Below are 26,551 nucleotides of genomic sequence, written 5' to 3'. Positions count from 1 at the left end.
GAACATCCAGAAAAATGAATGGTGCGACGTTGTTGCGGCAATTGGCAACGGAGATGGACAAGCTTTTAGGGGTATTCTCTAATATTTTGATAAAGCAGTGAAGAAAACTTTAACAAGAGACTGGGAATACTGGTGTTAGAAAGGTCATATACAATTTTTGAAGACCACAGTGTCTTCTGTCTTGGGTTTCAGTTGAGGTCTTAATTCATCAACAGAACTGCTAGCAAGACATGATCTGAAGAGACCTATACCACCTGCCACTACCAGGTGTTGAGGACTAGGGTGGGCCAATCTCAGCCTAAGGGCCTCTAAAGTCTAGGGTCACTGGACATGTGACTGTGAATGCAGTAATTCCCTTGGGCAGGACTAGGGGGTTTCCACAGGGTTTGTGTTTGGTCATTACCTGGTACAGGACTTAATGGACTCTTGGGGTCGACCGCAGACTCAATGGTGATGACGCCCTCCCTCTCGGGTCCCCAGCCCTCCTCACTATGGGCCTTCACTTTGAAGATGTATGAGTGGTTGGGGAGCAGGTCTTTCACCACCACTGAGTTCTCTGCCGGGTTAGGCACATCAATCCTCTTCACGTCCCCTGGAGCATAGACATAGACGCAGTGAGACCCAGCACCAGCTACAGCACTGCTTCAGCCACAGTGCACCGAGACAGCAGTCAGGCTGGAGAACAAGTTACCAAGAACTGGAGCACTGAAGAAATGGCATAATGGCTCCTGCACTAATTCACTATATTAAATTTGCACTGAATTTGCTTTTCATTTGATTTTCCTATTTCTATATTATGCTGTTTAAAAGATTATCTTTTTTAAAGGTCTACAAAAGAATGTATAATTTTATCATACAATAGTTTCACTACACTATTCTATTAAATGATACACAGTTCTTTTATTATGATTGCAGCATCTTTCACTACACTCTTCTATGAAATACACCCAGGAATCCATACTGAAGTACTATTAAGGTATTTACCTTCTAGTGCTTAAATATGCATTGCTGGGTCCTAACATATTGCCATTGTGACTGAATAGTTCTTATTCTGCCTTCACTGTAACACTACAAAATAAGCCACAAACAATGCATCTCCTGGATCACATGGACATGTTTTTTTGTTTGGATAGCCTCTTCTCATTTCTGTGAGTTTCTGTGATCTTACTCTTCGTGAATATGTTGCATCGGTCTGTGGAGGATGATGGCTAGGTGACTCTGTCAGTGACTTGCATATCTGAAAACACTGTCATCTGAAAGCTCTGAGGGGTGTGTCTGTAAGCAGTTGGAGAGTGAGTGTACAAGCAAGTGGCATGTGCATGTGTCTTACTTGTGTACTAGTGGGCCTGCACAATATTACTTATTTTTCATTGCTACAGTATGTCCGTTGTTATGGGTCACAGTAAGTGCTAAACTGCTGTTGTGAACACTAGTGTGCTGTAGTTCCAAGTGAGCCTTGTAAGTGTATGACACTTGATTAGTAAATCTGTATTGTATAACGGTACTCTGCCACATGTTATTTGAAAGTGCAGTAATTCTGGGTGTACTCTACCTGTACTGTATGTACTGAGGAGACATCCTACACTTACCTCCATTAAGCAGCTGGTACAGCACGCAGTAGCCCAGCACTTCCTTCTCGCAATGCGGCTCCTGCCAGCTCACCTTCAGGGCAGTGGGGCCCAGAGCTGAGAACACCAGGCGTGTGGGCGTGTCAGGAACACCAGGGGGCAGCCTAGAGTCTGTGCAGAGATACAGTGGAGAGAGTCACATGCATTGTCCCCAGACTGACAACCTTTATTTGAAATCATCCTCAATTGGACAAAGACAACACACAATATGAATCACAGTGTTCTTCAATACAGTATGTAGCACAGTGTTTCCCTAACTTATCACCATTTTGATCCACAGAGGCCCTGATCAGTTATTTTAAAACCCTATCCACTTTAGATTGCAAGGCACATTATCAAGGCCAGGATAAGTAAAACCCTGAATGGAGGTGAAGGGCTGAGAAGCATATAGAAAACTTAAAGTTCTCTGGGTATCTTCACACTAAAGATATCCTCTGTTATATTAATAAAGCCATTATGTTAAACTAGTTAATTGAGAGCTTTGGTGCAACACAAATTTACACACACTGTGGTTCTTCAGAACCAGTCCAGGATAACAAATCTGAAAACAAAATGTATAAATAGGATTGCCAAAACCAACAAAGCTCTCCTTGCCTAGATTTGTCTTTAAGCGTACATTTGTGTTGGAAAGCACTGGACAGTGACAGTGACTCACCTTGCAGCACCATGTCCAGATTCTGCAGGACATCATTGACATCTTCAGACTGGGTCCGACCTCTCATGCTGTGAGAGATGTTGTAGTTTACCACCTTCTTGCTGTACCCAGAAATGCCTGCACAGGAAAGGTAAAAATGTCAGATATTAAAGAGCTAACATCCAAGGGGTACCCCCCAGAAAAGCCACCATAACCCCACAGCTTGGTCAGCGGGTTCCACAGGCCAGGACATCCCATGCATTTAGGAAAAGAAAAGCATGCTTGCTACAGGGTCAGAGTGGACCCTAAGCAGCCATTTCACACAGTAGAGAGAGAATATAGCAGATCTTCTTCAACCAATAGACACCTGCTATCTTACACACAAAATAACAATACAAGAACCCTTTCTCTGAAAAAATGTTTAGTTATGTCTCAGTTAATTGGAAGACAATAACTTAAAGGCAATATTGTGAAAGTCTTCTTTCAGGAACAGAACGTCAGCGACAAATGTTGGAGGCTCAGTTTGTGAAATCTTTTGTTTTAACCCCACTGATGTCCACAGACTGGCTCTGCAGAGTAAAGAAAGCCTGCATGCAATCTTCCCCTTTGGGTCATTAATGGACTGGTACCTAGACTGTCTGAGAATCCGCCAGGCTCATCCACCATGACAATAGAGTCTCGCACACCATCGTTGTCATAGTAACCCTTCATCTCGGAGCGCTTCCTGAGGACCACCTCCTCTGTGCGGACCCCTCCATGGACCATCCCGTCGTGTCTACGCGTGAGCGAACCCCCTAAGAATTATAGGTGAGACGATGAGACATGAGAGAGTGGTGGTGCCAAGCCAACTACAGTAGCATTGCACAGTGCACAGTCAAGCTTGACACTGCTGACTGATACGACTGACTGCCCTGTGCAGACTTTAAGAACAGTAGCAGACGAACGACCAGCAGAACTGTTCAGGGTAAAGCCAGCAAGCAGTAGAAACACACAGCAGCTTATCAGGTGAGGCGCACACTCCTCCAAGGAGACTTCTGCAATTTCACGAGGAATGACAAACACCCAAGATGAAAGCATCCTGGAGCGAAATTGTGGCTTAACCTGCTTGGCTGAGGACTGGCCTCCCGGCCACAGGACAAGGAGACCAGGACCCCCATGCAGGGTGACCAGATGCAGAGTTATTAAGGTTCAGATCTGCGTTTCCCTTGATGATTTGCATTTAAGTCTCTATCATTGGCATGCCAATTTTTCATAATTAATTTGTAAATAAAACAGATTGTATATTGTAAATAAAACAGAATTTCATGCAGAGGTGGAGATGGGGTGGAGGTGGGATGCAAGAGATGTGCAAGAGAGAGAGATAGAGATCTCGTAGGTATTTATAGCGACTGGGAGAGGAATGGATTGTCAGGAGCGATTGGTAATTACTGACAGCTGAGTCTGATTGAGCTTGGTTGTTGTCATCCCTCCCGAACTGTCGTTATAAACTCCATTTATATACATTCTAAGTCAAAACAAGTAAAATGACATGTAATAAGTTAAGAAGTTGTTAATGAGTTCCTCAACCACTAAAGGTGTTCATTTCGGGGCACAGGCTGAGCACTATGGCCTGGACTGAGCCTGGGTCATGTCACTAGCCACACTTTGACTGGGATTTCCCAAATGGCACCATATTATTATTTGAGTGCTGTTGGGCCCAGGGTTGGACTTATTCAGTCTGGACTCTCTAGGCCATTTGGCAAACAGTGACTCTAAAATCTGAATCTCTTTGCTTATAGCTTAAATGTATGTAGTTTGTCCGATATACTATATGTGTCCATGGAGAAGACTTTCTTATATCTCATAAACATGGAGATTCAGTTCCTACAGCACTGCCATACAGTACGAGTGATTACAGTTAGCAGTCACAGACTTTCTCCTAAGTTTATGATTTGGGTTATCAGATGCTTTCCCTGTTATTAATGATTGGTATTTAAAAACAAAATGGAGGAAAAAGGCAGGGAATGTCATCTTGGGATTAATAGGTTAACCTCTTCCTGTTTTTAAGCAGTACTGGACAGCTTTTCTTAAGCTCACCTAAGGATCAGGTCAAACTTGCTGTCATAAACACTGATAGACACTAGACAAGCTTATGTCACTGCAAAACCCACTGGAAAAGCAGCACGTGCCAAGAAACACGTTACAACACAGTTATGAGCAAAGCACAGTATAGATTCGTGATTCATGTTTATGACACCAGTCTGAGGGTGCCTACAGTGACTGCACATACTCTTTTTGAGCAAGAGCTTCATTAAAGTTTTTTCTTTACGTGAGTTAATGCTGCATGCGACTGTATTGTGGTTTATGCACCTATAATTCTCTCATTGCAAAGCAGGTCAAAACTGGTCACTGCAGGGATTTGTGGCTTTCTTAGACAGCATGACGATGACCAACACCCACCGGTGGGGTGTACACCATAGAGTGGGTACCAATTAACATGCCTGAAGTGTCAATTACAGATGGGTGCAAATGTATTACAAACCCACAAAATATGTCATTTATTGATATAATAACTATTCATTATCACCAAAAAATTAATACCTTTTTACTCATCCTTCTAATATAGCACTAATTCAAAGCCAAAAACAGCTGCGCCCCAAATTACTTTAAATGGTGATATTTAGTATGGCCACCTAAGGCACCTAAATATTGATTTGAGTATTTTTGCTGGACTTGATTTTTTTCTTGTCGTAATTAGACAAAATAAATCAGTTAAAGGTCAAATGGATTTTCCAATTTGTATCTTTGCTTCATGTTCCTTTGCTTTCTTCTATGAAATGAAACACAGAGGCAGTGGAGTGCTCAATACATTTGCACACTACTGCTGACTAAACCAGTGGTACTGCTAAATTATAAGAAATTGTTCTAAAAAAATGCTGCAGAGTTGTCTGTTAGGCTCTATTGCTATGAAGTGCTGCAGTACTGCAGGCATACAGTCTAGGGCAGAGACGTCCAGTCCTGGTCCTCTATTAAGCAGCAGCACCTGATGTGCTGTGAGACAATATTAAAGTAGTCCTGTTAAGTCAGATTATCTGATTAAGAGCTGTGTTGGAATTAAAACCCTCAGACACCCTGGTCTAGGGACTAATTTTACTTCATCCTGTTATTACTTATTAGAAATGAGGACAAAGACTTGATGCCTCCCTCATTGTTCCAATGCAACACACTTTTAACTGGTTTGAACAGACCATTGGACTTGTGAATCCGCATGCACTGCATATAAAAGCTCTTCTCAGATCCCACGGGGCTGAGTTTCATTGAAATGAATGAAATCAGTGTAGCCTCACTGTTTTTTTTTTAAATTAAGGTTAGATCTATCCTTACACCTATGGAGAAAACAAAAGGTCAAAGTCATGGAGGTTTTGATTGTTGAAAGACTAGCATTATCCTGGAATTAGGGCTGCAATTCACTGGCTAATGAAGAGAGAAGTCTCCTCCCCTGAACACAGGCCTCAATCCTCCTGCGAAGTAAAAAAGACAGAACATGAAACAAAAGAGCCCTGGAGGCATGCGCACCTTGACCGGGCAGGTAGGTGGTTGTGGTCTCCATGGTCATAGTGCCGCCCGGACTGCGGAAACCGGGGCTCAGGGAGCTCTGGTTGTAGCTGGTGGTGCTGATGTTGCGTGTCAGAGAGCCCGCTCCTCCGGGATAGAGGAAGCTCTGATCCCATTTTCCATTGACAAACTCTGCAGAAATTAAATAAAATACATGATCCCCTGTCTGATCAGAGGAGAACAGCCATCACATGGAAGGCCAAAGGGAGCCCTCTTGCAGAGCACCACTACACCTGCGCTAAGCCTCACAGCTTGGGGTTGCAGGGTTTGGTGTGCTGCAGTCAGGGATTAAGCAGTAGAACCACCTTCATTCCTCTCTGGGCATTGCTGCAAGGGCACACAACAGGGATGTAGGCACAGAACTGGCACGTACTGTATGCAGCTAGATCATCAACTGGATCGTCAGTTGATGTCAGCAGAGCGTCCTACAGTGGCAGGCACGAGCAGAGGGGAAGATCCCGGAAGTGCAGAGTGCAGGATGACAATGGACCTACAGTGGACCAGAGCTCTGCAAGGCTTCAGACAACAGGGCTGGTGGGGGCGAAGGTGGGCATGCGTCTAGCGTGCAGGTCTTCACCTTGCAGTGGGAGCGGGGTCCTGGCCCGGCAGGGGCGCGGAAGCTCGTCACCGGTGCTGCCCTCTGTGCCAGAGCTGTACCGCTGGGGGATGACATCAGCTGGCAGCCTCCAGGACACCTTGCGCAGGTCCAAGTCCTCGCCAACCAGCTGGACAAACTTCCACCGCGAGCCTTTCGGGACAATGCAAGCACTGCGATTGGTCGCTGAGCTCAAGAACTGGGGAAGCGGACTCCTGACTGGAAGGGGCAGTGGTTGGGGAAGGCAATGGAAGCACCTCCCTTCATCCAAAGAGGAGAATACCCTGCTCACGATGTGGGGGGAGGGAGGGGGCTGGCCTGGTGTGACGTGATGCCCGTATTGTGCCCACAACAAGCAGTTTGCCAAGCTTTGCTGGCTGTATGCTGAAAAGCGAAGCTTTTGGAAAAGAGGGATTTCGGAATTCCAGATCCCGGAACTCTCGTAAATGCAAAGAGGGAGCGGAAAGCCCAGCTGGCCCTCTCTCCTGCTCTCCTGAACTGTCAGCACCTTAATCATCCAGATCCCTGTAAAGCAGGTGCAAGCCGAAGATTAGAGATAAAAGCAAAACGTGGGAGATTCCGGCAGACAGACAGGACGTGAACCGTACTTACAGACAGGCCCAGGAAGGTGGACAATGAAAAAACACTTTGCAACCAACGTACAGGAAATCAAATGCAGCATCACAATTTCACCACCACTTCGTTGGATTGTGCGGTTGTGCATGGATGCTCATTGAGTTTATGGGTTCTTTCGCTTTCTGTGCCAATTCTGTGCCCCTTCATCTCACCACTGTTGCAGAGCCCTAAAGCAGCATGCCCACCTGACTCCCCTTGCTATTGCATCAGGTACTTCACTCTGACGTTTGACTTCACACCCATGCTGTGGTCTGTGGGACCCATTTTGTGATCCCCTTTATAATAATCTTAGCAATGCCCAGTAGAAAGAGGTTACCAGTCTCAATAACATGGCAAGGAAGTGCCCACCATGACAGACTAATCATACTGCCATTGTAGGACGAGACTAAAAGAAAAAGATATGTGTCCATAAATACCTATAAATAGAAGTGCATTTTCATTCTGTGGAGCAGTTGAGCACCAAAGCAAACATTCGTTAAAAAACAGATTCTAGCACAAACCAGAGAGAAGCTTTATATATCCCAGGGAAAAAACACTCTCATATAGCAGTACAGTGCCGCAAAAGCTTTTTCACGTTGGTGGAACCAGTTCTTAATGTAGCTCTTTTAATAAGGATAACTGCCTACATAAATGGACATTAACCTCTGCTACAGTAACAAAATATTGCAAACCCACTGTAACCTGTTTTAGGCATCTCCACACTGATCAATACCAATTATGATGCAAGGAAGCTAGTATTACACAATATAACTGATGTTTTTTTTTTAATTGAGGACTCTTTAACAGCCTCTAGGGATCTAAATCACTAAATGATAGTTTACTTTAATCATCATTTTTCATGTTCATGAAAAATCCATAACCCCTCTCGCTCAATCAAAACTGCATTCATAAACATCCTGGCAGCAAATTCAGATTCACCGTAAAGAGTCTCACATGTCTCACATGTCATTAAGCTCAGAGGTCTCTGCAATTCATTAAAAAAAAGCAGGGTATAAAAATTCAAGCCATATTGGTAATAATCATCTGGCTTTTATGTTGTTTACTCTAGGCTCTATCTTCTGATTTTAGATGACCAAGTCCAATGTAACAATTGGGGAGGCACTGTGGTGCAGTGAATAGCAGTGCTACCTTGCAGCAATGTGGCCCTGGGTTCAATTCCAGACCTGTTAACAATGTGGAGTTTGTATGTTCGCCCTGTGTTCTCATAGGGTCCCTCTCACTGTTCAAAAGCATGCTGGTACTGTAGGTTAACTGGCCCTGGTGTGTGTGTGTCTGCTGTCCCATCCAATGTGTACATTTTGCTTACTTCCCTGTCACCCTGATGTGGAAGAAGTGGCTAACAAAATGGGTGTATGGATGTAATCATCAGCCTCCTTCACCATGATTATGAATGATCTGATCTTGAAGACCCGGGCAGTTTCTTAAAAAACAAGCGATAACTCTCTCAAGCCATGAGAAACAGGCTGGTTTGTCGAAAAAAGGTACAGTATGGAGTAAATACCATAAGAACTGTTTACAGAAATTTCTTAATGCTTCCAGCCTGTTTTCCAGATCATCTTCAGACTGAATGCCTTTCCCCATCACTCACCAGCGTACAGCACCCCGCCCAACCCAGCCGAGAGGAAATCCAAGGGACCCACCTTCGTCGGACACGCTGGGGCGCTTGCTGCCCCCGGGAGAGCGCATGACGTCAGAGCTGTACATCAGGAAGCTATCATAACCTTCGCCCGCTTCAGCGTCGACAATGGGGATGTCTGGGATGATCGGGACTGAGAGACGGAGAGAGAGGATAAGCAACAGTTTGATCAAACAACTAAGGCTGACAACCCTAAAAAACAGGCCTTCCTCAGAAAAAATGTCACTCAGTCATCATTAGTGCTTGTGTTTTTCAAGCCATTTTTGGCTTTGGCATCTGCCTTTTTTTGTTCATTTATTTATTTTAATAACAGGTGGGCTGAGGTATAGAGTACTACTGTTTAATGACAAAACAAGAAAACAACAAAGCCCATCCTCCTGACAGTGACAAAAAAAAGTAGTTTTCTTTACAGCAAAAAATGCTATGTTCCTTTGACAATAGATATGTGTGGTTTCACCAGAATTTAAGAGGATTTAACACTTTTTGTTCTGTATAGACATATAGAACAAAGAGAATTTAAAGTTAACAAACACAAAATCCCATTGCTGCTTCAGACTCACTGGACAGGGGTCTGGGGGGCTGCGTGGCCAGGTTAATGGTGGCCTCCCTGGTGGGGCCCCAGCCAGCCTTGTTGCGGGCCTTGACAGTGTAGCAGTAGGTCTGGCACTTCTGCAGGTTCTCGATAAGTAACATGCGCTTCTTGGGGCTGTCGATCTTCACCTTCTTTGTGGGGCCCATGGGCTCTACAAGACAAGGCAAGGAGTCACTCCGCAGTACTTACTGTATAGGAGTCATTCCACAGTGTCAAAGTCACTCTGCAGTGCGTGGGAACAGGAGTTACAGTGATGACACTGCAAAAGTCACTCCACAGTTGTTCAGGAGTTACTCTGCAGTTCTCAGGTGTCACACCAGACTGCTCATGTACATTAGTCACTCTGCAATGCTCAAAAACAGGCAACCGTGTATGTTTTTAGATATTATTGGATATAAGAATTCAATTTCACAGAATTTTTATTTTGAATTGTATGATATATAAACTGAAGCTTTGATCTTAAACTAGTCTCCTTACTACGGCACAATGTGTTTTGTTATATAAAATCCCTACTACACAGTGTTGTTAGTATATTAAATGGACCAATACCACGAATAAGAGCAGGAAAGAAATAAAGATGAAAAGAAGAAGAAGAAGAAATGTTTCTGGGCAACATTCCACAAGATCTCCATAACACTTTTGGATGCTGTTCTCATAAACAGCTGAATGATTCCACCACTCTGCTGTCTGTGTGAGTGAGCTGGCCTGAGTGACTATGTCTTACTGCTGTCCTCGTTGATGGGCGTGTAGGTGACCTCATAGGCAGTGATGTCACCATTGGTCTCAGCAGGCTCTGCCCAGCTGAGCTGGGTGACAGTCGGGTTGATGACATTGAAGGCCAGGCGACCTGGCTCACTCGGCACTGTGAGAAGAGAACAGAAACAGCTGTTAGTCAAACGGGAGACTCAAACTAAGACCTGTAGATCAATCTTTTGTGATCCCTTCCAATAAGAAAAGGGATAAACACAACATGCATGTATACTTAAGAGGGAATGTAAGGCTATTTGTTGGCTGTGTTTCTGCATTGCAATAAACTAAGGGTTGGTGGGGAGCAACCTCATTCAAATATTTTTTCAGGGAGCGGTTTAACATTTAGCCACAGGGTCATGATTCCATTCTTATGCTCACCGTCCTCCAGTGTCTGGCACTGCACCACATCAGAGTAACGCCCCTCGCCCAGAGTGTTGTAGCCGCACACTCGCATCTCATAGTCGCAGTAGGGGTACAGGCCGGTCAGATCTGCCTGCGGGCTCTTGCAATCAATGACCTGGGCATCAGACTCTGGGTCACCCTGGATCCAGTACTTCACCTGGACAGCACACACGGACACAGTGGCACCATTACAACAACAGCCAAACTTTGCCAAAGCATTGACAACAGGAAGAACTAACAGGGCTGATCAATCCATCCAGAAAGTGAGATCACTTCCATGAAGACAGCCTGCAATCCTGAGCATCTCACCTTGTAGCCGCTGGGCTTGCCAGGAGGAGGGGTCCAGTTCAGATGGATACTCTTGGCACTAGTGGCCTTGGCAGTAACTTTGGTGGGGGCACCAAGGCGTCCTCCTGGAGACTGGAGATTCTGAGAGAAAAACTGAACCTCACTGGGCCTACCATCACCTGGAGAAACAAACAGGCCTGCATGAAAAAGAACTGACCGCAAACTCTCAGCAATTAACATACACTCACAGAACATATTAGATAGATAGATAATACTTTATTAATCCCGTAGGGAAATTGATGTGTTACATATTCTATCACTTCCTGGATGACTTTTTAAAAAAATTAACCTGGTAAAAGCAGTTATGTTCCCTCATTTCCACTTTCATTTGTGTGGTTTAAGGCTAGTATCAACAGAAACACAAGGTAACACATTGCACTACACTCCGTTGGGCTCAGATTTAAAAGCTATAGCGACATGTGAAATTCCAGACACTTGGTCCTGTTGGCTGAAAATCACCACTACAATGGTATTTTGTAAATTAGACCTAATTCTGAGGTGGGACTGAAACAGCCCCTGTTGACAAAGTCATGCCCCCCAATTAAAAATCCCAGTTGCTCAGAAATCCATAGACTCCAGGGCTGCAGGGAATCCAATATTGAAATTGACATGTTCAACAAGCTTTACTCCAGTTTAATTGATAAAGCATATACTGTATAGAAGATGAGTCATTCAGAGATGCCCTTTAACTGGCTGTTCACTCTGTTTTGGCTGTTTGTTCCAGTCTTTATTGATCATCACTGCCCGGTACTTCTTAATCACGTCTTAAGGTGAGCTTAGACTCTAATAAGAAAATGGAGCTGGTCGACAGTTTGGCCTTACTCGGCTCCACGACGGACACAAGAGTAGTCTTCCTCTCCCCGATGACCGCATTGGCGCTGGGGTCAAACAGTTCTAGCTGGAAGATCTCAGGTTTAATGGGTCCGGGGTGCATACACGGGTCAATCACAACGTTCTTCTCCGTTTCTCCAGGGCCAAACTTTAGGGGGCTGGACATTTCAAAGCGTGAAGCCTTGCGGGTCCGCCAGTACACCGTGGCAGGGCCCTCTTGGTTGCTCGTTCGAATCACAGGGATAGTGTAGAGTTGGTCAGCTGTCGTGAAGCCCTGGGTGCTCTTCTTGAACATCATCACACTGGGCTCTGCAAAGGGGAAACACATTTTCAGGGCTGAACGTACCAGCCTGGGCTTCTGTGAGTCGAAAGTCAGTTTTCGACTCAAGTGGAAAAGGCATCTGGTCGCAGATCAAGATGCGGTTGAGTGATGAGTGATTCAAGGGAGTGCTTTGATTTTAGCTGTCTTTGATGGGGACTCCCGAAGAGAGGCGTAGTTTCCAAGGCAGAGTGTCTTCAGCCTGCTGTGCAATGATTGCCAGTTGCAGAGATTGCCAGGTGCAGTGCCAGACTGCCAGGAGCTTGTCAGCTTGCATTGTGTTATCTGCGAGAGCTGCGTCAGTCCTCCATCAGATGCCTTAGCTCTGGTGTTTCCGGGTTTTGCAGTGTGTGAGGAAGCCAGTGGCCTGACAGCACATGTCTCAGAGTAACAGGTTTGTAGCAGCGAGCTGAATCAAGTCAACAATTTGGGCTCCCAAATTAGGTAGATATAAAATTAAAAGCAATCGGTGGTTCAAATATTTTAGAATAGACTTCAATACTAAATAAACCTTTATTATTTTTCTTCAGTGTGTTTTTATGAGCTACCTTGTATACACACAATGAAAACATATTACACTAAATGAGTATTTTCTTCCAGTTTTGGGACATCCATAAACACATAAAGAGCAAGTTCAAACGCCTTCAACTGAAGGTTTAAAATTGAGAGAAAATATGAAAATATGTACCTGGATTAACTTTGAAAAAGGTTTTTGTGCAAAAACCTAGTTTTAGATTTTGTGCAGTGTGATTAAAATATCACTCTCAATTTGATAGCAGTAACTCAGCAGATAGCAGTAAGAGTTAGAAAAAGCAGATAACAACTGAATGACAATGATTACTCTCCAGCCTTTCTGGGTCTTGACCAGCTAATAAACTCTTTCCTCATTCTTTATCATGGGCTACAGACTGGAACTGCCTAGTGCAGTGTGCAGTCTTATACTGTATATTACACTACATATTACGCTCAATAAGTATTTTAACATTATCACACTAATGAGTACTGCAGTCTTATGATATGTCTGGAATGTTCCCAATGTGCACTGTCACTCTAAAATACAAGTGGGCTCAGGTAGTCAGGTGTACAGCAAGCCCTACCGGGGTCATCGGAGATGGTTACAGTGGTACGTGGGTAGCGGCCCAGTTTGGCGCCCTGCCGGGGATTGCTGAGGTCCATGACAAACTGCTTGATCTGCTTCTCGCCCAGGAGGGAGTCGGCCTCTGTCAGCTCCAGCAGCTTCACTGGCACAGTCTTTTGAGTCTCTCCAGGCCTGTAGGTCAGCTCGCCCTCCGTGAATACATAATCCTGGAATAACAGGTCACAGGAAGACCTTCAACACTTCAAATCAGGCTGGTGTTTAAGACAGAAACATTTTACAGTTAGGCTTTGTATGGACTATTCCCACTTCTGGGTCCATTTCAGAAGAACACAAGAGCATGAAGAGCTGCACACAAAAGAAATCATCAGCTGTTTAGTTATTGCTCCATTGAGATACCTAATTGACCATATTTGCAAACTAATTCAACACATCTGTTGAAGTGCCTGCTGAGACATGCTATCCATACAGAGCTAAAACTAATACATCCCAAATGATGTATGCAATCAGGGCTCCAAATGAATGGTTTCTACTGTACAAAGAGCTATAGACGAAAACATTTTTTTAGGGGGAGAGAATTCTGATGTCATCTCAAGTGCGTTAAGGGGTGTCACTCATTCTTGGCTCTCTGGTGTAGTGGGGGGTCCTCAATTATGTTAGCAACATGAGTGAATGCTGCCAGATGGTATTCTTACGTACTATTTTAACGGCAATGACAACAGTTACTGTGTTGCCAGTAGCAATGATGACAGAAAAAGTCTCTAAAACATGTTATTTTGTCACATCTGTGTTCAAAATCTAATTTAATTTCAATGTGTGATTTACTATTTTTAACATCTTTCTTAATATCTATTTGTAAAGATTCAAACTTTTCTAAACTATGCTCCTATAAGTGGTTTCTTTTCCCCTCGTGGGGTAGCAATGAGAACGTCACCCGAGATGGGCGAGAGGCGCTAACTGAGCTCACAAGGCCCCTTACCCGCTGGTCCTTGGCGGTGAGGTCCCGGGTGCGGTAGGTGACCTGGGTGTGCCCGTCCTCAATGATCTCACGGCTCACAGGGATATTGGCCACCTTGTCCTGACGACTGTAGGTGTAGGACGGCTGCAGGAAGGTGAAGATGCTCTTGGCTGCAGGGGAGACACGACAGCTGTGTTTGAACTTGTACCACCGCAGCACAGCTGGACTGAGAAATGACTCGCGTCGTCATTGCAACACTTTGGATGGCACAAAATCACTGATGTGATTGGCTCAGGTCTCGACTGAAAATCCAAATCGTGTTCGATATCCACTTCCATCAATTCTTAATCATTACGGCTATGCAAAGCTGTTCATGATTTTAAGAATGCAGTAACAGGAATTGTCCTTAACCTTTGTTTTTCTCTCATGTCAGGTTTTGTGCCCAGCTGTGGCTTCTTAGAGAGTGGGAGTCATTTAAGAAGACTTAAAATTAAGTCACACCATGATGCAGATCACAAACCATACCGATTATTGTAGGACAGAATGAAAGATGGTGAAAGGTTAGTTGAGGGACAAGTGCAAAGAAAAAGAAACTTGGTAAAGCAAAGTAAGCTGAAAAGGGAGAGAGGAAAATAAAAAAAACAATGAAAAAAAGAGAGAATCTGGGAAATGATGAAGAAAACTACATGACTGGAAAGTACAACACAGAAATATGCTAGGTACCCTGTTCCTTGATGATGGTGATATTGACAAATCGGCGTCCAATCTCAGCAATTCCCAATGGCACCTCTAGCGCCTCCACCCTCAGCTGTTTCTTGTCATCGTCCTCATCCTTGACAAAGAGCGGCACGCGCACATCCACTGACTCCACCCCTTCCTGCAGCTCCACCAATCCTGTTGCGTCTGAGAATAGACACACCCACAGAGTCATCACAAACAGCAGGCCTTAAGATTAAGAGGACTAAACTCATGCACTTTATGTAAATTCATAATTTTATATACTATTTAAATTGAACAGCAACACAAAATGAACAAACCAAAAACCATTCAAAACCTAGCCCATGGCTCACAGCAACAACAACTTCTTTCACTTGTCTTTTTCATCACTGTCAAGTACCCAAAGAGATTCACAAGAACAGTGGGACTGACAACTGTGTGCATCCTCTCTCTCACCTCTGTCTGAAGCCACGGTGTAGTAATTGGGCACCACCTTCAAGTCGCTGAACCTGCCCAACTGCACCTGTCTTTCCGTGAGCCTGACGATTTCAGGCTGGGCAGACCGTGGTGCGGAGAGCACTGTATCCACAACAGTGTGGTCCTGCCTGGATCAGACACAAGGCACATGACATAGTGATCGACCTCATGCTGAATTGCACACTTTTACAGACTCCTACTATGCTGAAATTGTTTAAATTGTAGAAAGTGAAGATTACTTCTTTTTAAGTTAAAAAGACATAATAGAGGGTTTTAAATGATTTTGCTTGGGACCACTGAAAAATTATATATTCAAATTGTAGAACTTCTAATGTGTTTTATTGGATTTTTCAACTATTTGATTAATTAATTATATGTAGTAATTATGGAGCTGGTTTTAATATGTCTAATGACAATGACAATGACAGCTTTCTGTTACAATTACATACAAAATATCTAACGATCAGTCAGATCTGTATTTATCTAAAACAGCATTTAGAAGGTCGCTAATGGTACACTACCTCATCCACAACAAGTGGAAATATGTAAAATGGATAGTAGAAAAAATGGTTACCTTTTACCAGCATTTGGTTGGAGTCTGAAACATAAAACACAGAGAAAACATTAGTCCATAAAAGCCTTGTCTTGGTCAAAATGCACACTGTTATTTCAAAGAACTGAAAGTAATTAAAAATAACAGCTTTCACAGTGTCCTATTCCAGGTAGATGTACCTTTGAAAGTGAGATAGGATTCTGAATAACTCTGTGATGAAAGATAAAAGTGCATGAAGTTGTTTTGTTCACCGTATATTAAGACTACACCATCAAAATAGCGTTATGTTTATAGCACAGTACAGGGCCCTTCTCCCTGAAGTAGTGGAAATGGCACCGGAAGGGATAATGATTGAACCAGACTTTAACGTAATGCTAGAACAGGTGTTTTCCTCAGGATGCCATGCAAAAGAAGATGATCATTGGTGCTTGCGGCAGAGGCGCATCACTGAAGACAACAGCAGACTGGTTACTGTGTCAATTCGGATAACCTCAAAGTGTTGCATGCATCATTTTCAAAAATAAGAAAAACACCCCCTGGTAGCAAAACCTATTCCATCATGACTGGCATTCTGCAGCCTTTCATGTCCCAGGTGTCAAAGAAATAGGCAAATCAAACTTTTGTTTGTCTTTTATGACTCTTATTGTAATGAAAGTGGTATTACAACCAGCAAGACAATGGAACATATCTGATGCTAAGTCCCATTCAGCCTAAACTGTTTAAATGATGGTTTATGCAGATGTAATGAGTACAGCTCTCTTTTCCCTTGCCAGTATTTAATTCCAGCTGCTTGTGCGCTCTGAGCCAACACAGCCCCCATCCCTTGCAATATTTATGCATTTCTATACATACAGTAAACCTACTATAATCATGTTTAGAATAGGATGAACACATACTGTACACGAACACTAATTTCTAATGCATGAGTTTGATGTCTGTTTCAACCAGTTCCCCAGTCTCATAGAACAGAGGCACATGATCTGCTGAAGAGAATTTCACATAAATTTCTCATAAACCAATGTGTTGAGGTTTCCCGTGTTGAGAACTTCCACTCGATGTAACTGCATGCACTATCTGCTGTACCTGAATTTTGTCTTTTGGACCCTCTGTACTCCAGGAATCTGCTTGTAGACATCATTAAGCTGTGAATGAACCAAAGTAAGATGTCAGAGGGCGGAACATCCATAGCCAGCCTCTACAAGTTCCAATAGAATTATTGGCGATTTCTGCAAACGATGGCATGGGAATCCGTCATATTTCTGATCCCCTCCCCTCTTCTCTCGTCACGATCCCAATGCCGCAGGATGATTCCCTCCAATCGCCTTTACCAAAAACATCACGTCTGCAACAGGCCAGTCTTATGTGTGTCTGAATCCAAATATCAGCATCCTAGTTAAGATGTAAATATAAAATCCAGATGGGATCCCCAAATATTAGTTTGAACTTGGCTGCCAAATTGTTCCATTTTGAATAAGTGCTATTTCAAATATAGATGTTTGTGTATTATAAGTCCACCTTTTTACAAGGGTAAATCTGGATGTAGGTCTACAACCAAAATGCATAAACTCAACATTTTTTTACAAACTGTGAAATTACAAAGCTATGCTCTTCCTTTCATGGCCTATATTCTCCTTTTCTGTCTGTGTAGCAAATGTTTCTTTTGAGTGGGAGATGTTGGCATCCACTAAGTACTCATGGACAAGTCTCACAAACCACACCCTCTGTGTCTGGGGGGTTTAACAGCATGTTAGAAACTCAAGCATCAGTGTGTGACTCCAGGATGACTTTTTTAATTGCCTTTTTTTTAATAGAAGGACACAGTGTTGGATTGGCTTGATTGTTAAGCAAAATTTATCTATGAATTAGCTATCCATTCACTTTCTTATCACTATCTTCTGGTGAAGGTTGTGGTGGTAACAGGCCAAGCAGGGCAGACTAGACATCCCTTTCCCCAGCAACAGTCTCCAGATCCTCCTGGGAGACTCCCAGGCCCTTCCAGACCAGCTGAGAGATAGAGTCCCTCCAGCATGTCCCTGGCTCTTCAAGGTGGGTCGTGCCCTGTACACCCCCAGCAGGAGGCGCCCAAGGGGCATCCTCACCAGGGGCACAACTGGCTGTTCTCTATCCAGAGGAGCAGTGACTCTTCTCCGGGTGATGGGCATGAGCGGGATGGAGCCGGACGTACTAGACCTTGGCCAAGTATCAGCCATATTTATGAAAAAATGTCCAACAGTGCCAGATTTACTAATATCAGGGGTGCTACTCACATTCTCCTCCACCTCCCTACGCAGCATGTCCGTGTCTCTGGCGTCAGGCCTAGACAGGCTCTCTGTGAAGAGACGAGTCAGGCGCAGGGACAGAAGATACTGGACTGGAGAGAGATAAAGTAGGAGGGAGAGTGGTCAATACAGATGCAAGGGTTATTAGACACTGTACCACATTAACACTGCCCTGAGCTGGCCAGAGAGTGAGGGACAGAGAAGGAGAGAGAGAGAGACAAGACTGCTGAAGAAAGACAGAGTGCCAGTTCCAGGATTACTTTGTTGCCACTCTGCTTTATTTTGTGCCACTTATTCTGTGTAATATTTGAACTGCTAATTAATGGAACCTCCAAAAACATTTAGTGACCCCCTGGTGCTCGACCTATTTGTGCTTGTTTGTTCGATTTATTGTCATTGATGAGTCAGTATACTCCCACTAAGCCATATGGGACCACAGTCGCTGTAGGCACACAGACACTCCAGGCTGTGCAGCAGGTGAGGTGCTGAAAGAGCTGGCTTAGACTCACTGGTCTCTTTGGAGTTGAGGGTCTGTGTGAGCGCAGTGGCACTGCGGTGCACATTATCCATGATTTTCCAGCGCACCACATCAGTGCTCTTGGGGGGTCCAGTTCGCACCAGTGGGGTGTCCAGGTGGTCAGAGGTCAGGAGACTCTGTCGCAACATGTATTGGTCTTCTTTGAAGCCCACCATGCGTCCTTGATCAGAAGCAGAAGTTAAACAGTGTAATTTGCACAACGTGCAAAGATCTTTACTGGGGAAAGAAACTCACCACAATTAAGGAACATTATCCCAGTTTAATGGATAGGCATATTACATATACTGTAAACAAATCACAAATGCATCTTTAAAAAAATTAACACCTGTTAGACACTTTCCAAACAATTCACAGTGGTCAACATTGCTGCCTCGCAGCTCTGAGGCTCTGGGTTCTGAACCTGGGGCACTCTATGCGAGGAGTTTATATGCTCCCCCTGTGTTCATGTGGGTTTCCACCAGGTACTCCAGTTACTTTCCACAGTCCAAAACATACTACAGAAGGTATGTTAACATACTAGGTAGGTTAATTGAGTTCTGGGAAAGTTGACCCTGGTGTGAGTGTGTGCATCCATGTTCGTGTCTGTCTGTAATGGACTGGCTTCCCATACGCCTGTTGTTTGCCAAAATAGACTCTCGAATCCTGAATTGGGATTTTCCATAGTGTAGCACAATTCATCAGAATAGACTCATAGACACATCAAATAGACTCACCTCGCCCACAGCATGGAAGCATAGCCAGGCATGCCTGAGAGAAAAAGAGACAAATTAGTACGAGACTAGAGATCTTCCTATTTTTTTCGACATTAAATACATTTAATCACACTGATATAACTATCAGCTTAGTATATGCAGATCAGTGTGTGAAAACAAAGAAGAAGCACTGTATTTGATCTGAATTAATTGATACAATTTCATGTGTATTTTAAATAATTCGTGTAATTATCCTTAATGAGACAAAAAACACAAAATGTTTGAAACAATCTCTTCATTCCTTTTTGCAATTTCTAGGACTCCACTTGGCTCAGTGCTACAGTGCCCTGTTAGTGTGAGAAGAGGTGCGTCCGGCTACTGGCTTCCTCACACACTGCAAGCACCAGAGCTAAGGCATCTATCTGATGGAGGACTGATGCACCTCTCAGATGTAACACATACTGTACAATCATTGCACAGCAAGCTGAAGACACTCAAAGGGGAAGGGAGGTACCCGCTCGGCGTCCATTCTTTACCTTGCAGCAGGCACAGTACTTCCAGCAGCAGAGGAGCAGCAGACCCAGGAGCAGCATGAGGAACATGATGAGGGGGATGAGCCAGAGGAAGCCTCCAGGGGGACACTCTGCGCACAACAACAAGAACGAGATCTGTCAACTGGGCACATCATCAGGGCAGCGTCCCAATCACCCACCCCTGTCTCAGGCCTCCCTAAAACCATCTGATACAGGCTGGAGCTACAGCACATGGAGAGGAAGTTGGGTTTTCCCCAGAGGGGGCTGTCCTCGTTTCAGAAATCTGAAGCATTATGAAGTTTTATTTCCAAAATCCAAAGAAGTATTCCCTACAATCTGGCAGTTTAAATGATATCCAAGCAGCAACCCTGTAGACAACCTCCCCAGCCACAAGACTGTTGGATTCTTCAGGGTAAACATTGTGTCAGCACCTATAAATCCACCTGGAATATCTACCCTGGTAGATATTGTGAACAGGAGAAAAAATGTGTGCCAAATGCTTCAGTTTACCCGTTTTGTGTTGTATTGCAAACTGAAGATATCTTGGTTAAGAGACTTTTCGAAAAAACAGACATCTGATCTTAATAACATTTTGGTGACACTCTCTTGGCCTCACAATTAATCTCCAATTAAAAAAGCTGACACTAGCATCCTTCTCATCTCGGAGGTGAAACATTACTCCACCATTTAATTCAATTTTGGTGTGACATAATAATGCATTTTATTTTCCATTGATTTCTGGTGTTTTTTTCAAAATAAGATCATACTGAATTTCTCTTTTCCTTTATTGAATAAATTTATTTTCTAACATGAATATGATTTTGATCGTTTTGAGGAATTGAGTTTGGAGCTCCAAAGTTTTGAACAGTCCTTTATGGCTGCTGTTGTGCTCTCTGTGAGGGGAAGGATCCTCACCTTTTTTCTTCAGCACCTGGACATCGCTGAGGTTTTTCGAGTTGGGGAGATAGTCCACAGTGTATTCATAGGTACAGTCATCATCCTCATCTCGGAAACTGCAGGTCTCAATCACTTCCTCTTCTGTAAACACAGCACAGTCAAGCCTGCTCTCTCCCTCCCAGCCCCACCATGAGAACACGGCATAGTCCTCTACACTCCAGACTCGGGTTCTGGGCCACAGTAAATGACCTACAGCTGCACCATGGACCCCTGATGGCTTGCAAAATATTGAATAATCTAGGCCCAGGTGTTATTTTCAGTTTCACTGTGACACATACCGTATTTGTAAAACTAGCCTTTTCAGAGCATGGGTGTGAGACTGTCTGACCATCAGCCCTATGGTTCTCCTCAGATATCCCTAATCCTTTCCATTGAAAGAACTGAGTTTTTAAATCCAAATGACAAACATTTGACTGTTATTGCTTTTAACCACCCAGTAATTCAACACAAAGGTACACAAAACCTTGAAACCCAGTGTGCAAAAAAACCTAATGCTTGCTATGGTTCTGCTATGAAATAACAACTCATCCTCAACAGGACCAGACAGACGGGTGAAGAGGCCTTACTTTTCTTCAGCTCGTCCACCATGGTGATCTTGAAGGGACAGCCTTCGCACTTCTTTCCCTTCAGCTCGCCGGTTTTCCAGGCCTGGCACTGGACGCAGCTCCGCTTGTTCTCACACAGCCCCAGGCGCGCCTGCGGACAGTGGCACACCCCTCAGGTTTCTCACTAACATCACACAGCATGTCTTGATCCAGTTCAAACTATGGAACTAGGGTTTACCCAAAGGGTGGTGGGAGTGGGGAACAAGCTACCCAGCACTCTGGCTTCTTTCAGGAAATGGCTGCATGAGATACTTGGATCTCTAGTAACTACTAACTACTGAAAGTGCGAGAAGGGCAGATTGGCCCACTGTCATTTGAAACCCTTCTTATGTTCTTATAATATGGTATTTCAATAAATCTGATGTGAACCACATCTGAAATGTCTCTTTTGATTATGTTCTTCACAGAGCTGTACCTACACAGTACAAATATATATAGCTTTCTTCTGTTCACACATTTCAACTTTGTGGTAGTTTTTGTTTGTGTTATGGAAAAATAGCTTAATATACATCTTCCAAGTCCCGTACAACAAAGCCCTGTGATGGAAGAAGCTCCTTTGTTAGAGCAGTAAGTGAAATGGTCATCTTGCTCAGAATTCCAAAATTCTGAGAGAATAAGGTATGTTTTGCTGATTTTTTGCACAGATAAAAATGATGACCTGTCTGTTATGCCCACTACTCGTGCAAGGCCTGCCTGAGTCACGCCAACCAAGACCAACCAAGATGAGTGTCAAAATATGGTTTAACTGCTTCTGGCTATGTGGTGAACAGGACAGGCGCGATAGACCCCATCATTTCTTCACTTTGCAAGTAATTTTCAAACACTTACCTGAAAGTTGGCCTCACATGTAGCACCAGGGAATGTCTCTGGATCGTCACATATGCAGCGGCCACACTGACACGTTCCTCTGCCATTACAGATCCCCTGGTACAGAGAGAGGTGAGAGTGCAAGACATGCGATCACTCCCTGCCCTGGATAGCTGGGCAGAGCCCAAAGACCTTTTGGACAGAGCCTTTGTAAAAATATAATAGTGGGACAAAAAAGGGTGAATTCATCAACCCACTGTCGAACCACTTCTTCCAATTCAGGGTTGCAGGGGAGCCAGAGCATATTTTGGCAAGCAATGATCGATCCACGTCCCTAACCTCACCTGCGGTCATACACTTTTGGTAGGGACCAAAACAATGAGATAGTGGGTACAAGTGGCAAAACTGAGGTTTCACTGCAGGGTAGCTGGCTTACTCTTTGTGACAGAGTTAGGAGCTCAGCATTCCGGGGGGACCTTGGAGTAGAGTAACTGTTCCTCCAGATCAAGAGGAGACAGTTTGAAATTCATTGGGGATCTGGTGAGGATCTCCCATGGGCACCTCCGGCTGGAGGTGTACTGGGTACGGTCCAGCAGGAAGAGAACCTGGGGCAGACCCAAGACAGGCTGGAGGGATTATATCTCTCGTTTGCCCAGGAGCTCCTGAGAATCCCTCAGGAGGAGCTGAAGACTGTAGCTGGACAAAGGGAAGTCCGGTGTGCTCTGCTCAGTCTGTTACCACCGTGACCCTCACCAGGAGTAAACGATGATAAAATGGGGTGGGGACTAGTAATATAACGGTTATGTAAATGAATGGAAAGCACACCAGAATGCAGTGCTCATATATTCCCCAGTTACTGATTTTGTTCAACATCATTCACTCTTAGTCAAACATAAGCAGCCACTTATTATAAAGTGTTGCGCCTATTTATGCAAAACTCAGTAAACAAACAGTTCTGAGGTGTGACAAGAACGATATTGTAATGATTCTGCATGCTGCAGTAACGCAGTGGGACAGAGCTCTTACTCCTTTGCTGTCGATGCAGGTTTCATTGCTCTTGGGACACTCGCAGGCCGAGCCTTCCCAGCCCTCATCACAGGCACACTGACCCATGAAACAGCGTCCAAGGCCTGCAGAGACAAAGGAGGGAAAATGAGCCTTGCGCTGCCGAAAAAAGCACAGCCCACAAGATAGCATCAGCATTCAGGATCCTGAGCACAGGAAAATGAGTGATAACTGAAAACCCAAAACAAAAAAGTGCTTCATCAAAAATAAACAAAGACTGCACTCTGACATCTGAAATCAACATAATTAGGCATGTAAGTGTCCTGACATCACTCTGTTGATATAATCTAGATATATTTTAACATTTATAGAATAAACCTTATGGAAAGACTTCCTTGCTAAGGCATCAATATTTTCTGTATTTGTTGTGTTGACCAGAACTATATACGATAAAGAAATTCCATGTGTATGAAGCCAAGAATTTTTAAGAGTTAACCCAGCAGTAAAAACACTTTTTTGTTTCCTTCTTTGACAGTGGAAGCAAATCTGTGAATGGAGTTTTGAAAAAAAAAAGCTTGTTTTTTTCAGGTTTACAAAAACAAAAGTATCCCCAGACTAGAAGGGGTATAAGGGAGAAGGCAGTAACTTCACTGAGGTAGCAATTTTGCACTACTGCCCATCTCGCAGCCTGGCACACGCACCGTTGCAGAGGAACCCTCCAAACCGCGGGCACTGGGAGCTGTCAAACTCGCAGAAATTGCCCTCGTAGGTCTCCAGGGGGTTCTTCTCAGAGTTGAAGCATATGCAGACACCGCACACACATGTCCCACGGTCAGAACACGTCCTGTTGGTCTTGGGATTGATGCAGCTGCTGGCGTCTGAGGTGCTGCTCTCAGAGCAGTTACAGTACGGGCCCTTCCTGTCGGGGACATGCCAGACAAGCAGCGAATCAGGACACGGCAGAGAACAAGCAGCGTGGGATTTCAAAAGCACAACGTAATGTGAGCTCTTACCAGCCCGGGTTACATGTGCACACTCCACACACCAGATCCCCATTCCTGTTGCACCGCACTGCTTTTTTTATAGGAGTCTGGAAAGACGAAATGACGCCAGTGTTAAATTTCTGTTGTGTCACCCTCCCCAACCCCAGCCTCATACCAAAATCCTCTGTTTACAGTGTCCCTGTCCCCATTACCTCTTCACAGTTGCATTTCTTGCACACGATGCCTGCATTGATGTTGAGAGCAGTGTTGAAGGTGGTGGGTTTGACACGCAGGCTGCCCTCCCTCTCCTGCTGGGCAAGCTGACACACGTGGGTACCTTCCACCTCCTGCTGTGCCCTCACACGGACCTTGAAGATGCCCTGTGGATAACACATAGCAGAAATGCCCACTGAAAAGTTGAACTTCAGCAGTCCTGCTGGAGGGAGTGATCCAGGCATCTCACTTGCAGCTTGACTCAATATTAGCAGGGCCATTAACACCGAGAGATACTTGTTTACTCTTTGTTATTGTATATTGGGTGACCTCAGTTAAATGTTATGCATGGTGTCCCCAGAACCATTGTATGATCTTTCCAACCTACCTCTTCCCCGGGTGTGATCCTGAAGGTGCCAGTTTCTGTGATTTGAGCCTTCTGGGACAGGATTTCTGTGCTCAAGGCTCTAGGCACATCTTCTGCTCGGATGCTGATCTTGGAACGAATATTCTAGGGAGCAGCACAGAGGTGTCACAAAGTTATTGCGCAAGAATTGTAAGCAAGGCAGGCAAGCAAGAATGTCACTGCACTTTGAAAACATCTATCATGGGCAGCAATCCATGGCATGGTAAATCCAAAACTTTTCATCTTATGTACTAGAGAAATGGTTCAGCTATGTGTGCAAATGCCATACACAGCATCTGTCAGCAAAAGACTGAATCATTACCTGAAAGGCATTCCGTAACAGATCAAGGATATTACTGGAATCCTCCTTGAGCTCCCCAATTTCTGACACAGGAAAGTAGCGATGTAACTTCTGTGTAAGGCAAACAACAAAGACAGCAATCGACATGTTAAAGAGGCCAGTCCAGTCTAGGAGGGTGAAAAGTCATGAACAACTGTGCTAGTGCCTGAGCTAAAAGCCATCACCTGAGAGATTAACTAATGTACAGGTGTGTCCAGACATGTGCCCGTTTAGGGTACTGTGTGTACAAAAATTTTTGACACGGCAGCAGCCCATATGCACAAACATGACCCGTGTGAGTGCACAAACACATACTCAGCTGCAGAGCTCCAAAGACCATTAAAACTAGCAAGCAGGGGAGGAGAGATTAATCCTGAGGTGTCTGGAGTTCTACTTGCACAGTGCACAGTCTGCAAAGTCAGGGTGCAGCGACATGGCCATCTCCTGACTGTTGTCTATGCACATTTATTCTGAATAAGATAAGAATCATGAACTGCCCAATCCACTCCTCTTTTATAGGAGTGTTGGCTCTTATGCAAGGGTCTATAATCTCACACACCATCTAGTAGCTAGGGAGTGGAATTCCTAGGAGCATCCCTATAGGTCCTGACTCTGTTCTAATGTGGATCACACACATGGTCCCACTTACATCATAGTAGGAGTATGAGTAGTTGGTGACAGCGAAGATGGGGATGATGTTGTGCTTTCCCAGCAGGCGCACCAGCGTGGGCACAGAAGGGTAGTCCTGCAGGGTGTCGTGGGTGTAAGAGCCAAAGCGATCAAGGTGGCAGGCCTCATCATTCCGCGGAAGGATGCCAGCCAAGACATTGCCGCCATCCGCCTCGTAGTGGAAGGCTGACTCAGTGGAGAAGACCAGCAAGTGGGTACTGTTGTCACGCCAGCCAATCTGGTTCTGTGGGGTTAGAGGGGTATAGTTTACCAGAAGCTACCTAATCTTGCAAAGCAGTGCTATGTAAGCAGAGGAAGGAGTTATGACTGACGTGTCTGTCTCAGCTTACATCAGTATCTCTCATCTCTCCATCTGTGGACCAAGTATCAGTCCAGCTTTTATATCTATCGACCTGTAATTGAGACTTGCATTGCAGCTAAAGCACAAAGTCTGGAATCTGAGAATTCTCCATTGTGCACCTCCTGTTTGCAAAACAAATGTCTTTTGTTTTCCTAATAACATGGAAAATGTTCAAAGCTCATGGTTCTATGAGAGGTAAGAAATCATCATTACTGGGCTTTCTGAGTTTTTCCCATTATTGCATTCTTGATGCTGTTAATAAGCGTCTATCATTTTAAGTTTCTTGTTAAATGCTGTTTCCAAGAAGAACAGCTTCTGAAGAGCTGCACATGGGGACACTAATAATTGGGCAGGCAGCCAGACAGACATGAAATAAACAGAGAATTAAATCTCAGCT

The 26,551-nt window shown here is 44.3% G+C and overlaps 1 protein-coding gene across 3 annotated transcripts in view; it reads right to left on the bottom strand.

The window, feature by feature from the left end:
• Window positions 1-26,551, bottom strand: part of itgb4 (integrin, beta 4) — a 48,721-nt gene that overhangs the window by 4,436 nt on the left and 17,734 nt on the right. For 2 of the 3 annotated variants that reach the window (XM_088926589.1, XM_088926587.1), the window contains exons 8-37: window positions 25,774-26,037; window positions 25,107-25,196; window positions 24,767-24,889; window positions 24,378-24,545; window positions 24,196-24,272; window positions 23,884-24,101; window positions 23,204-23,307; window positions 22,199-22,294; window positions 21,332-21,461; window positions 20,724-20,846; window positions 19,812-19,918; window positions 19,297-19,330; window positions 18,555-18,743; window positions 18,034-18,137; window positions 16,850-16,908; window positions 15,788-15,811; window positions 15,193-15,341; window positions 14,743-14,922; window positions 14,041-14,189; window positions 13,063-13,270; window positions 10,777-10,934; window positions 10,444-10,624; window positions 10,040-10,177; window positions 9,284-9,466; window positions 8,728-8,856; window positions 5,818-5,988; window positions 2,892-3,056; window positions 2,284-2,400; window positions 1,590-1,739; window positions 404-592 (exon numbers count right to left, since the gene is read on the bottom strand). In XM_088926589.1, the coding sequence (XP_088782715.1) occupies window positions 404-592; window positions 1,590-1,739; window positions 2,284-2,400; window positions 2,892-3,056; window positions 5,818-5,988; window positions 8,728-8,856; window positions 9,284-9,466; window positions 10,040-10,177; window positions 10,444-10,624; window positions 10,777-10,934; window positions 13,063-13,270; window positions 14,041-14,189; window positions 14,743-14,922; window positions 15,193-15,341; window positions 15,788-15,811; window positions 16,850-16,908; window positions 18,034-18,137; window positions 18,555-18,743; window positions 19,297-19,330; window positions 19,812-19,918; window positions 20,724-20,846; window positions 21,332-21,461; window positions 22,199-22,294; window positions 23,204-23,307; window positions 23,884-24,101; window positions 24,196-24,272; window positions 24,378-24,545; window positions 24,767-24,889; window positions 25,107-25,196; window positions 25,774-26,037 (4,177 nt within the window). Of the gene's footprint in view, window positions 1-403; window positions 593-1,589; window positions 1,740-2,283; window positions 2,401-2,891; window positions 3,057-5,817; window positions 5,989-8,727; window positions 8,857-9,283; window positions 9,467-10,039; window positions 10,178-10,443; window positions 10,625-10,776; window positions 10,935-11,637; window positions 11,956-13,062; window positions 13,271-14,040; window positions 14,190-14,742; window positions 14,923-15,192; window positions 15,342-15,787; window positions 15,812-16,849; window positions 16,909-18,033; window positions 18,138-18,554; window positions 18,744-19,296; window positions 19,331-19,811; window positions 19,919-20,723; window positions 20,847-21,331; window positions 21,462-22,198; window positions 22,295-23,203; window positions 23,308-23,883; window positions 24,102-24,195; window positions 24,273-24,377; window positions 24,546-24,766; window positions 24,890-25,106; window positions 25,197-25,773; window positions 26,038-26,551 lie in introns of all 3 variants that reach the window. The other variant, XM_088926590.1, reaches the window with a different exon arrangement.

The sequence above is a fragment of the Atractosteus spatula genome, chromosome 11 (genome assembly GCF_055471065.1).
Source record: "Atractosteus spatula isolate fAtrSpa1 chromosome 11, fAtrSpa1.hap1, whole genome shotgun sequence".
In the NCBI taxonomy this organism is placed as follows: Eukaryota; Metazoa; Chordata; class Actinopteri; order Semionotiformes; family Lepisosteidae; genus Atractosteus; species Atractosteus spatula.
This window is presented reverse-complemented; position numbering and strand designations above follow the sequence as displayed.